Here is a 12,374-nt window from a genome sequence, read left to right as displayed (position 1 = left end):
CCTAGTCCTCAGGGCAGACTTGGGATGAATGGGACTCCTCCTCCACCCTACCCCTCCCCAGCCCAAAGGACTTGTAACTGATTCCCCAGGATGGAAAAGTGACTTCCACAAGCCCTAAAAATAACCGGACCACTTAATACTCCGAACATAGCCTCTCCCCCGCCCCCACCCTCACCCACCCCTAGCCAGCCAGATAAAGGCAGCTGCCTGGCTGGCAGAGAACAGAGACCCAGAGCCAAGGCAGAGAGAGGCGTGGGACCCAGGAACGGAACAGAACAGAACTAACATCAAAGAATCCCCGCAGAGCATCAGACCCCAAGCCTAGACACCCAAAGCACCCAGACACCAGACCCTTGGTGAGTACCCTCCCCTCTCCCGTTCTAGGCTAGGCGGCCTCTCTAGGCCGTGGCCCTCTGGACTCTGCAGCGTGGGTGTCAGAAGGGAGACTAGCCATAGCGGGAAGGTGTCGAAAGGGTGTGGTACAGGTGTACAGGCCCCCAGAGAGGAAAGGCACCAGGACTTTTCTCTAGAAGGTAGCAAGCGTTTGTGTGTGCTCACAAGTCGCTGTGGTTACTTCAGGCGGGCCCAAGAAGCTTCTCTCTGGTCTAGTGTCATCGAGAGACAGTTTCAGATAGTCGCCGGGAGCCTTGTGGTTTTTGATCTTTAAATTACAGTTTTGTTTATTTTGAGTGCATGTGAGTGGGTCCGTGTGTCGTGGTGAAAGTGTCGGGATCAGAGCACGTCGTTTCTCTCTTTTACCATGTATATGGCTCCCAGGAATGGAACTCTGGTCCTCAGAAGTAACAGGAGGCTCCTATACCACTGGCCCATCACTCTGGCCTGGAGTTTTGACTGTTTCTTGTTTTGTTTAAGACGTGATTTCTCTCTGTAGCCCTGGCTGTCCTGGAACTCACTCTGTAGACCAGGCTGGCCTTGAACTCAGAGATCCGCCTGCCTTTGCCTCCAGAGTCCTGGGATTAAAGGCGTGAGCCACCATTGCCCAGCTGCATCGATGGGCCTGGGACACAACTCAGCTGCTTACGTGCTTGCGTAGCATGCACAAAGCTTTGAGTTCACCAAATAAAACCAGAAAAGATGTTGCATGCTTGTAGTCTGTCTCTGTCCTGTAGAAGCAGGAGGGCCTGAAGTTCAAGGTCATCCTCAACTACTTACTGAGTTAGAGGCAAACCTGAACTGGGTGACATTCTGTCTGAAAAGGAAATTAAAATGCTGATATAGGACTCTTCTTGTTTCAGGGCTTCCTCTCAAGAAGCCTGAGACTGTGAGGAAAGAGGGAAGAGAGGTGGAAGGTAAGAGACCCGAGAGCCAGAGCCAGAACATGACTCAGGGCAAGCCCAGTGCCCAGCTATTGCTGGTCACGGTCTTAGCATAAACAGCCCCAGAGATTTTGAGCCCAGGCTACCCTGTGAGCAGCTTCCATTGTGAGGTGGCCTGGGCGGGATGGCTTTGTCCCAGGCCATTCTCCCGCCCCATAGGGAAAATCCTCCAACCAAGCCTGGGGTGACTCACAATGGAGAGATCAGGTCTGAATGTGCCTAGTGGTAGGTAGGCACCTAGAGCAGGCTGGTGCCATAGAGGGCCAGAGGTGGAGGTGGGTATCCTGAGTAGTTGGCAGTGCTGAGTGACTGTCTCAGCATAGGGGACCTATTCATGGACAGTCTTTGAAGTTACTATATCCTAAACCTACCCCCAAACCTGTCCTTAGGAGTCTCAGGCCAGACGAGTGTAGACCCGGGAAGGCCAGGAGCCTGAAGGACTGCCTCGGCCTTTTCAGAGGTCTCAGCTGAGCCTCCATGGGCAGCCCCCGTCCCCTTGCTGGGCTTCTGTACACCCTAACAACAGGCCTCTGTGGGTCCTTGTCTGACCTCTTTGGCTTCTGTGACCCTAGCGAGGATTCTGGGGGTCCCTGGGAATCTGGGCTGGGGGCAGCTGGTGGTCTGTATAGGAAATCTGCCCAGGTCACCCTTATGGTGACTACTTAGAGCAGAAGTGGGGGCAGGCATGGGTTTGTGTGTGGTCTCCTACTCAGAGCCCAGAGACAAGAGGGACCACCCAGAGGTTTTGCTTGGGGCTCTGTAAGGGCATGTCAGATCTTGCTTTCTTCTCATATCCCTGGTGGAGAGGCCAAGGAGGGAGTAGGGCAAGCACCCCTCCCTTCTCCTCCCTCCAAGGTAGGAGGTCAGGAGGACAAGAGGTCAGGAGGATGCCCGAGCTCTTGTCACCAGCATTCCTGCTTCACCCCTCAGATCCCTTTGAGCGATGGGTATCTGCAGCTTGGCCTACAGGTCAAATACATTGGTACTTCCCAGGAAGCAGAAGGCAGCATCTTCTAGGAGTCCAAAGTATGGAGAGAGATGGCGTGGGGCGTGGGCACACCGCGTCTCTCTGACAGAGCTGGATCCTCCTTCTGAGTGCCATGATGTCTGGCCGAGGCCTGGACCTCAGCTATATTTAGTGCCAAGTGCAGGGCTAAGCAGTGGGTCAGGCCAGCAGGAGGGGGCACATATTTTACATTCTTTCCTTAATGGCCTCTGGGGACTGTCATAACACCTGTCACAAGACAGATAGGACATACATGAAACAGAGCAGAAGATGGCTGGAGCAGTGTGAGGCCTCTGAAGTGTGAGGAGGGAGAGTCAGGGAGAGGCATGCCTTGCTGGAAGCTGGAGCAGGAGAGGGGTCAGGATCTAGATTCTGGCTGGAAGCCCTGCCCTAGAGACTCTCCAAGCTATGCTTGCTGGTACACAACTGGGGAGGGCACTCTGTGAGCCAGGGCAGGGCTCTCACGTCCAGAGCTGCTTTGGCGTAAGGGACTTCGGCCCCGCAATCTTCTACCACACACGCATACCCTGGATAGTCACCTTCCAGTTCTCCTAGGGATGCAGGATTAGAGAGGTGCATGGCGAATAACAAAGCCCAGCACACGCAGTCCTGCTATTTCCTGGGAATCAGGCCTTCCGTAAGCTCTAGGGACTCAAAGTCAGCACAGCCTGTATCTCATTCTGCAAGATCTGACCCGAAACTCAAGCTTCTTATCCTTAACTGCAGAGAGCTTCGGGGAGATGAAAACTTAGGAGGCAGTTAGTCCAGGACCGGCAAGGTGGCTCAGCCGGGGAAATGCTGGCCTAGAATGCATGAAGCCTGGGTCCAATCCCCAGCACATAGACTGGTGGCACATTCCAGAAATCTCACACTTGCAAGGTGGAAGCAGGGAGAAGTTCAAGGTCACTCAGCTATGCCTCGAGTTTGAGGCCAATGCGGGTTACTTAAGACCCTGCCTACATGTAAAACGCGAAAACCCTGACCTGGAATTCAAATATTGGCTCTGCCTGAACATGAGCAATTTCCCCTCCTTGGGCCTCTATTTTGCCAGCAAGGTCTGTGGACCCAGGGGCCTGGGAAAAGTTGGAGAGAACCAAGAAGTGAAGGTTAGAGAAAGGTTTCTGGTAAACGTGCTAGGCGCGCCCTCTGGTGGTGTCTGTGGGAATCTCACCACTATAGGAAATGAGTCTTCATTTAAGGACACCTTGATTTAGACTTTACCCAAGACAGCACTCTTCAGCTCCCTCCCTTGGGAGTCTGCTGGGGATAAATGATTTTGACAGAGGGAGATGTAGGTGATTCGTCCAGCTTTCCTACTGGATATTCGGATCTCTTCAGGGGCTGGAAAGAGTCTCCAGGCCAGCTGTGCTCTGCTTGATCCCAGTGACCCAGGTGAGACTAGGAAGCAGGAACTCATATTGATGCGTGGATAGGCTATCATACACCAGCCCCAGAGTGAGCCCCAGGCTAGATATCTAGAGATGTGGGAGCCTCTTAGTAGTGGCCACACAGTCCCTAGCCTTTCTCCTGCTAGTTAACCCAGGAACGGCATCCTCACTTAACTCAGCTTCTCCTCTCCCCCCCAGAAAGATGGCTGATGCCCAGATGCAGGCAGCTCCTACACCAACCATCCAAATGAGGACAGGAGAGGACCTGCCCCTCCCTCCTCCCTCAGCCCCAGAGGGTCTGCCGCCGCCACCCCCCAAGGAATCCTTCTCCAAGTTTCAGCAGCAGCGGCAAGCCAGCGAGCTCCGCCGTCTCTACAAGCACATCCACCCCGAGCTTCGGAAAAACCTCGAGGAGGCTGTGGCTGAGGACCTGGCTGAGGTGCTCGGTTCGGAGGAGCCCACTGAGGGCGATGTTCAATGTATGCGCTGGATCTTTGAGAACTGGCGGCTGGATGCCATTGGCGATCACGAGAGGCCAGCTGCCAGGGAACCTGTGTCAGGTGGCAACGTTCAGGCCACCTCTCGAAAGTTTGAGGAAGGCTCCTTTACCAACGGCTCCGATCAGGAGCCGGCTGGACCCCGGCCGTCAGGGGGTGATGTCCGAGCTGCCAGACAGCTGTTTGAGACCAAGCCCCTGGATGCGCTAACAGGCCAGGAGGAGGCAACACAGACAACCCTGAAGGAACCTGCACCCACTGGAGATGTACAGGGAACCAGAAAGCTCTTTGAGACTAGGCCCCTGGACCGGCTGGGCTCCCGTCCCTCTATCCAGGAGCAGAGCCCGTTAGAGCTGCGCTCAGAGATTCAGGAACTGAAAGGTGATGTGAAGAAAACGGTGAAGCTGTTTCAGACGGAGCCTCTATGTGCCATCCAGGATGCAGAGGGCGCCATCCACGAAGTCAAGGCTGCCTGTCGGGAGGAGATTCAGAGCAATGCGGTGAGGTCCGCTCGCTGGCTCTTTGAGACCCGACCTCTAGATGCTTTCAACCAGGACCCCAGCCAGGTGCGGGTGATTCGGGGGATCTCCCTTGAGGAGGGAGCCCTGCCCGATGTCAGTGCAACTCGTTGGATCTTTGAGACGCAACCTCTGGATGCCATTCGTGAGATCCTGGTGGATGAGAAGGACTTTCAGCCGTCTCCGGATCTCATCCCTCCTGGTCCAGATGTTCAACATCAGCGACATCTGTTTGAAACCTGTGCCCTGGACACTCTGAAGGGCGAAAGAGAAACCGAGGCAGAGGCTCCACCCAAGGAGGAGGTCATTCCTGGTGATGTCCGCACTACACTCTGGCTATTCGAAACAAAACCCCTGGACGCTCTCAGAGACCAGGTTCAAGTGGGTCACCTGCAACGGGTGGGTCACCAGAAGGGTGAGGGACTTGTGACTGAGTGTCCATCCAGTAATGGCACTTCGGCGTTGCCTCTGTCTCAGGGTGTCCCCCAGAGCGAGGGGTTGAAAGGGGACGTGAAAACCTTCAAGAATCTCTTTGAGACCCTTCCCTTGGACAGCATCGGGCAGGGTGAGCCTTCAGCCTATGGGGACATAAACAGAGGACAAAAGACCGATTCTACTGGGCAGTCCCAGGGTGCTGACGCCCCCGTATATGCTATGCAGGACAACAGGGGGCAGCTTCATGCCCTGACTTCTGTCAGCAGAGAGCAGGTAGTTGGAGGTGACGTACAGGGCTACAAGTGGATGTTTGAGACACAGCCCCTGGAGCAGCTGGGTAGAAGCCCCAGTACCGTGGATGTGGTACGAGGCATCACTCGGCAGGAAGTGGTGGCTGGGGATGTTGGCACCACTCGGTGGCTCTTTGAGACACAGCCACTGGAGATGATCCACCAACAAGAGCAACAGAAAAGGGAGGAGGAGGGGAGGGGTCCAGGAGGCCCCCCTCCCGAGCTCCCCCAGAAGGGTGATGTACAGGCTATCCGCTGGCTGTTTGAGACCTACCCTATGAGTGAGCTGGCAGAGAAGCGAAACTCTGAGGCCACAGACTCCACGAGCAAGGCTGAGACACAGTCCTGCACCTGGATGTTTGGGCCTCAGTCTCTGAACCAAACAGGAGGCTCTGGGGAGCAGCACCTGCAAACCAGCCAGGTCCAGGCTGGAGACAGGCAGACAGACAGACATGTCTTTGAGACCGAATCCCTGCCAGCTTCAAGCCAATCCAGTGGCAGGAAGCCTGTGAGGTACTGCAGCCGGGTGGAGATCCCTTCCGGGCAGGTATCTCGGCAGAAAGAGGTTTTCCAGGCTCTGGAGGCGGGCAAGAAGGAGGTACAGGAGACCGCAAGAAGCCCGGGGTCCATCCCCACAGGCTCTGTGCATAAATTCACCTGGCTCTTTGAAAACTGCCCCATGGGCTCGCTGGCAGCAGAGAGTATCAGAGGGGACAACCTCCAGGAAGAACAGCCAAGAGTCTCCGCAGACCATGGGACACCAGAGAGGCAGGAGACAGCAGCCGAGAGAACCCTTCAGACACTCCATGCCACCCCTGGCATACTGCACCACGGAGGTATCCTCATGGAAGCCCGAGGACCAGGGGAGCTCTGCCTCGCCAAGTACGTGCTCCCCACCCCAGGGCAGGGGCACCCCTATGTACAGAAGGAGGAGCTGGTGTGTGGTGAGCTCCCCAGGATTGTCCGTCAAGTGCTGCGTCGGACAGATGTGGACCAGCGGGGACTGCTGGTCCAAGAGGACGAAGCTGGGCAGCTCCAGCTCCACCCACTCAAGCTGCCGGGGCCTGGTGGCCCTGGGAATATTGAAGACATGGACCCTGAGCTCCAGCAGCTGCTGGCCTGTGGCCTGGGAGTCTCTGTGGCAAAGACGGGGCTGGTGATGCAAGAGACAGGACAGGGCCTAGTGGCACTGACTGCCTACTCCCTCCAACCACAGCTAACCAGCAGGGCCCCTGAAAGAAGCAGTGTGCAGCTGCTGGCCAGCTGCATAGACAAAGGAGACCTGCACAGCCTTCACAGTCTGCGGTGGGAGCCACCAACAGACCCAAGTTCTGTACCAGCTACTGAGGAGTCCCAGAGGCCCCCAACTGAGAGCATCATACATGTTACCCCATTAGACTCCATCATGGAGATGGGGCATCTGAAAGTCTCAGGGTCCACACCCTGCCCACCTCCACCTCGGACAGCTGGGAAAGTGGTCCTTCCAAATGGGGGGCCTGTAGCCCAAGCTCCGTTGCAGGAAGCAAGGAAGCAAATGGATATCAGCCACGCTGGGCAGAAAGGGAAGGCAGGCTCGGGAAGACCAGGGGGAGCCACTGCTTCCCCTCTAGGGTCTGGGGCTCCAGATCTCCAGGCAGCCATGCAAAATCTGCGTTTGGCAACCGCTGAGGCCCAAAGCCTGCACCAGCAGGTCCTGAGCAGGTACCCACGGGGCTCTGACCCTGCAGCCACCTCCATGCCTGTCCAGGATGTTCTGCAAACACCGACTCCTGCCACCAGGGTTACCCAAGGCAGCATCAGGCCTGTGGCTGGAAGTGAAGCCAGGATCCCAGCAGTCCCCAGAAAGGTCAGTGGGGACTGCTTTGCTGTCCCCAGAGGGCTGCCTAGGGGGCGGGTGACCATACAGGATGGCATCTATGCTGCTCACCCTGTGAGGACCTCTGACCCACCTGGGGCTATCCAGCCTTCTGAAAAAGAGCCCCAACCGAGGGACAGCCCGCCCCAGGCAGACCAAGGTCAGAGCCCCAGGCCAGGGTATCATGAACCTGGGGGTCATACCCAAAGGGCCTGGGGACCTCTGGGAAATGTGATGCCCCAAATCTCGCCTGAGCGCCCCCAGGTAGCAGACACCTCCCTGAAGACTGTCCCTCTAACTCACCACACTCTGACATCTAAACCCCAGGCTGCAGGTGCCAGCCTGCACTCCCATAATGCCTCTGTTCCTCCCCCTCCTACTCTCCCAGCTGCTGTGACAGAAGAACCTGACCACCCCGCTCAAGGCCACCACCAGGAGGACTCCATCCAGCAGGCCTCCAAGCCCCTGCAGGAACCCCGTCTTCATATTCACAACAGACCCGTGGGCCAGGAAACCCCTGATGGGTCAGAGACAACGCCCTCCAAAGCGGAATCCACTGTGCCTCCGAGAAAGAAACCCCCAGTGCCTCCCAAACCTGCACACCTAAGCCAAATCCACCCTCCTCAGAGGTCGCACAAGCCCTTAGCAGGCTCCGCCAGAATCTCAGAAGCCGGACAAGACCACAAACCAGGTGAGCCAGGTGTAGCCAACGCTGGGTCAGCCGAAGCTCCCACGATAGCAGGCCGGGACTGCCTGCCTCTGGCTGAGTGCTCCAAGGAGCAGAAACAACCTATGCATCAGCATCCACTCAGCACTATGGCTTCCAGACCTAGCAGGGGTCAGATAACCAGCAGCCACGGCCAGAGCCCTGAGCCTTCTAAGTTGAACACTCTCAACAATGACTCCAGCCTACCACAAAAGCACCCTATCTCCCCCAAAAAGCAGCCCACAGACTGTTCCAAGCAGGATACCCCTAAGAGCCCAGAGATTGTACAGGGCAGCCATCAAGAGCTCCAGGGTCTCCTGAGCCAAGTGCAAACCCTGGAGGAGGAAGCAACCCACAGAGTGGATGTGCAGGCCCTGAGGAAGCTCTTTGAGGGTGTACCCCAGCTGAGAGGGGGAACCCCTCAGGCTCCCACTGCCCCCCACAAGCCTGAGGCCTCAGTGGAGGAGGCCTTTGGGGAACTGACTCGGGTGAGTACAGAGGTTGCCCAGCTGAAAGAACAGACCCTCGTCCGGCTGCTGGACATCGAAGAAGCAGTGCGCAAGGCTCTTAGCTCCATGTCGAGCCTCCAATCTGAGGCTCGCACAGGCAGCCCTCCACAGGGAACTGCAAAGGATCCCAGTGTGAACAGGGTCCCCACCAGTAGCCGAGCCAGACCGGCAGGCTCCAGCCAGGTCAAAGATCCACCTGTAGTCAAAAGCCAAGAAGAGGTTGAGAGCCATGCTGAGCAGCAAGGTCAAGACAAGATCAGAAATCACGCAGAGGCCAGAGGTCAGGCAGCAGTGACCGTCCTGCCCTCCAGGAGGCTGGAGACACCGCGAGCGGAGCCCGGTCTCCAACAAGTCTCCCATTCCTGCTCAGGGTCCTCCTCTCCAATTTTCATCTCTGTCCAATCAGCTACGAAGAAGCTTCCGGAAGCTTCTAGCCCTCAGGGAAGCCATTATATCTCAGGGAAAAATACACACGTAGGTCAGAACATAGGTCAAGCCCTGCTCTACCAGAGAGATATCCAGGATCAGGCTGGGACAAAGGAGATGGTCATTAGAGGCTCTGTGCCCACAGGGCAGCCAAAGAATGTTCTGGAATTCCAGACTGGGTCTGTTCCCTCCAAGTCCTATGGAGCTACAAGAACAGTGATGGAGCAGTATGAAGAGATGGACCAATTTGGGAATACAGTCCTCACTTCCTCCACTACCATCACCCAGCACGCAGACCCGCTGACAGAGCCTGGCCCTCAACTCCGGCTCCATACTTCTCCCATGCTAAGGCAGTTTCTCCACAGCCCCTCCGGGTTCAACAGCGACCTGGCAGCAGCTGAGATAACATGGACTCACTTCCATCCGGCTGCCCAGTGAGCCTCTCTGTCTCCCACCCGTCTTGGGTACCTCCCCCAAAGCTCTAGGACTGAGTCACAGGCACATGTGGAACAAGGACCAAGAAAAATGGGGCTTTCAGAGAGCTGACCTTCAAGAGTTTGCCTTGTAAGTTCTTGAAAAGGGACAAGCAACGTAAAGCAACCATCCACGGGAAAGCCGGATAGGAGGGACAGGATCCGACAAGTGCTTGTAGAGCTAGTCCACGCTAGCTCAGGTCACACTCAACCACGTGAGCCTGCATCTCACTACCTGGCGCTGTTGAGTCACCCCTCCACTGTGTCTCTCCACAGTCAGCCTTCTTCTTTGGTTATGGCATCTGGCTGTCTCAATTCCTGGTGAGGACCTGGGCTGAGCAGACTGGACATGACATTGGTCTCTGTTTGAGATTGGACTAAAGGCTCCAAAAGAAACCTGGGTGCCTGCCTCTTCATCACCAGCGGTCCAAAGGGCACAGAGAGCTCTAGCAGTCAGTAGTGTTCCGAGAAGCGGGATACACCATCCTTCCTGACCCCATCATCCCCACTCTGCACCCCAAACGGGAAAAATGACCCAAAAATAAACCCAAAAGAGATTCTTTGCTCTGTGCGTCCGACTGTGTATGGGCTGCCCCAGAGTCTGCACTCACAGGGGGGACAGTCAAAGTCACCAGGTGCCTGTTCTGACTGTGGCGGCACAGACGATGAAGCCCCGGCATTCCCCTGCTCTGTGTTATTTGTGTACACGCATCCACCACACTTTATCTACACACTCATATACACATACCACACATACATATGCACACCACAGGCGCACACACGCCATGTACCACTCTCAAGCATGTATACACACGCAGATGGGTACCACAGGCATCAACACGCCACAGGCCGACACTCTGCCGCCCCCTTATCTCTGCCTCCCTCCTGATGTTCTCAGATAGCATTCCAGGGCAAATTCTTAAAATCCTGGCTCAGAATGGGACAGCAACCCCATACAGCCAGGCTGTACAGGAAGAGGTGAGAGCATTCCCACTAGACTTCCCATGTCCGGAGTGGCTCAGCCATTTCTCATTCACAGAGGGTGCTGTGTGCCAAGCAGGAGGTGTTCTTGGGAAGGGAGGGATCAGATCCTTGGCTGGAAAATGCAATGAGAACCGCTCTTCCTCTCTCAGAAACCACTGAACATTCTATGCCAGGTCCATTGTAGGTCACAGGGATGACTACACGATCCGGTGGGGTCTGAGGAGACTAACTTTTAACATGAGCAGAAGGAGACAAGAAAGATGACATCAGAAAGAGGGCTAGTGCCTAACTTTCTACTCAGAAGACATGAGTCATGAGTCATGGCAGTGTGACCATGACAAAGAATAGCCTCAGAGAGGTGGCAGGGGTGGACCTCCTTAAATGTCAAGAGAACAGGACTCAGGGTGAGTGGTGTGTGCATATAATTCTAGCATTTCGGAGGAGGAGTCAGGAGGATCCGAAGTTCAAAGTCATCCTTAGCAACTAGTAAGTTTGAGGCCAGCCTGGGCATTAGACTATCTCAAAAGAAAGGGTGTGGGAGCCAGGTATGGTGGTGTGCCTCTTTAATTCCAGCATCAGGGAGGCAGAGGCAACAGTTCTCTGTGACTTCAAGGGCAGCCTGGTCTACAAAGCAAATTCTAGTTTAGCCAGGGCTATATAATGAGGCACTGCCTCAAACAAACAAAAGTGTGGGAGTGGGTACACACTCAGTGGTGCCTTGTTCAACTAACGTGCACACGCTCCCAGAAAATCAATCCTCAATACCACAAAAGATAAAATACCTGTGCCAGGTAACTGCGTGTTCCCCCACCTTGTTTCTCTCCTACACCTTCCACGGGCTCTCCTTTGGCCACTGGGCCCAACAGCTTAACACAGGGTGTTCTCCTCAACGTCCTTGTCTATCAGTGGGTGTATAAGTATTAATAAGCCTTTGGATGACATTCTTTCTTAGTACTACAATTTAGGGGAGAGTTTTGTTTTCTAAAATTCGAGACACAGTCTTGAAACTTAGCATGCAGATCAAGCTAGCCCCAACTTTATAATACATCCCCTGCCCCTCACCCCCATCTGTACTGAGGATTACAAGTGGGTACCACCCAGCAAAAGCAGCTTTGTTTTTTGTTTTATTCGGTTTTGAGGGTCTCATATCAAACTGGCCTCAAAATTGCTTTGAAGATGATCTTGAGCCCCTGATTTTGCCTCTCAAGGCTCGGAATCTGTAGGCATGTGTCCACAGCCTTCTGGAATATTTTTTTAATATCTCCTTCCTCACCTGCAGGGGGCGTGTGCCGGTGTTGTTCATCTTAGTTACTAGTCAAAACGAGCACACAAATGAACGAAACGATTGAGTCAATCTGTGGATTCACGTTGCTGGCATTCAATAGCGCTTCGTGCCAGGATCTGTTCAGGGTGCTAAAAATAGAGATGAACAAGGCAGAATTCATTCTTGACCTCACAGGGCTGACAGAGACAAATATATAAGCAGATTAGGTCATTTTACACAGAAAACTGTGTTTGAAAAACAAGGTCAGTCCGCAAGGGCAAGCCGAGTTTGGGTGGTCTAGGATGCGTCGCTGCAGAGCGGGTGAGCGCAGCTGCAGAGCGGCGGAGGCAGAAGCCCCGCCCCGCCCCGCCCCGCCCAGCTCACACCTGCAGCCGCATCTGCCTCCGCACCTGCCCAGGCTCCGCCCCTCTCCACACGCGCGGAGCGCGCGGCGCCCAGACCCCGCCCCCGGAGCCCACGGGGCGTGTTCCCGCGGCCGTCGTCAAGGTGACGGTGACGTCGCGGGCTGTAGAGTTCGGAACGTTCAGGCGGTGGCTGGTTGCCAGGAAACGCCCGGCAGGCGTGCTGCCAGAGCTGGCTCCGCGAGCAGACGCCGGGCGCCAGGACGCGCCGTCCCGGCCAGCCCTCGCGCGGAGCCTCCCTCCCAGATTCCAAACGGATGCCGG

General features: G+C 55.5%; 1 protein-coding gene across 4 annotated transcripts; it reads left to right on the top strand.

Annotated features, from left to right (window-relative positions):
- The first annotated feature begins 238 nt into the window (after positions 1–238).
- On the top strand, positions 239–10,005 carry Xirp1 (xin actin binding repeat containing 1). 4 transcript variants are annotated; one of them, XM_031345082.1, is made up of 3 exons: positions 239–356; positions 1,257–1,310; positions 3,930–10,005. In XM_031345082.1, the coding sequence occupies exon 3, from the start codon at positions 3,934–3,936 to the stop codon at positions 9,403–9,405; it is 5,472 nt and encodes a 1,823-aa protein (XP_031200942.1). In that variant the 5' UTR covers positions 239–356; positions 1,257–1,310; positions 3,930–3,933; the 3' UTR covers positions 9,406–10,005. The 4 variants fall into 4 exon arrangements, with proteins under 4 accessions (XP_031200942.1, XP_031200945.1, XP_031200941.1 ...); XM_031345085.1 differs by lacking the exons at positions 239–356; positions 1,257–1,310 and adding an exon at positions 1,504–1,612 and having other exon boundaries at positions 3,930–7,317; positions 7,715–10,005; XM_031345083.1 differs by lacking the exons at positions 239–356; positions 1,257–1,310 and adding exons at positions 1,587–1,612; positions 3,682–3,735.
- Positions 10,006–12,374: the final 2,369 nt, after the last annotated feature.

This window comes from Mastomys coucha, unplaced genomic scaffold (assembly GCF_008632895.1).
Source record: "Mastomys coucha isolate ucsf_1 unplaced genomic scaffold, UCSF_Mcou_1 pScaffold23, whole genome shotgun sequence".
Classification (NCBI taxonomy): domain Eukaryota; kingdom Metazoa; phylum Chordata; class Mammalia; order Rodentia; family Muridae; genus Mastomys; species Mastomys coucha.
Note: the sequence above shows the minus strand (reverse complement) of the source record. Positions and strands in the feature narration are given on the sequence as shown.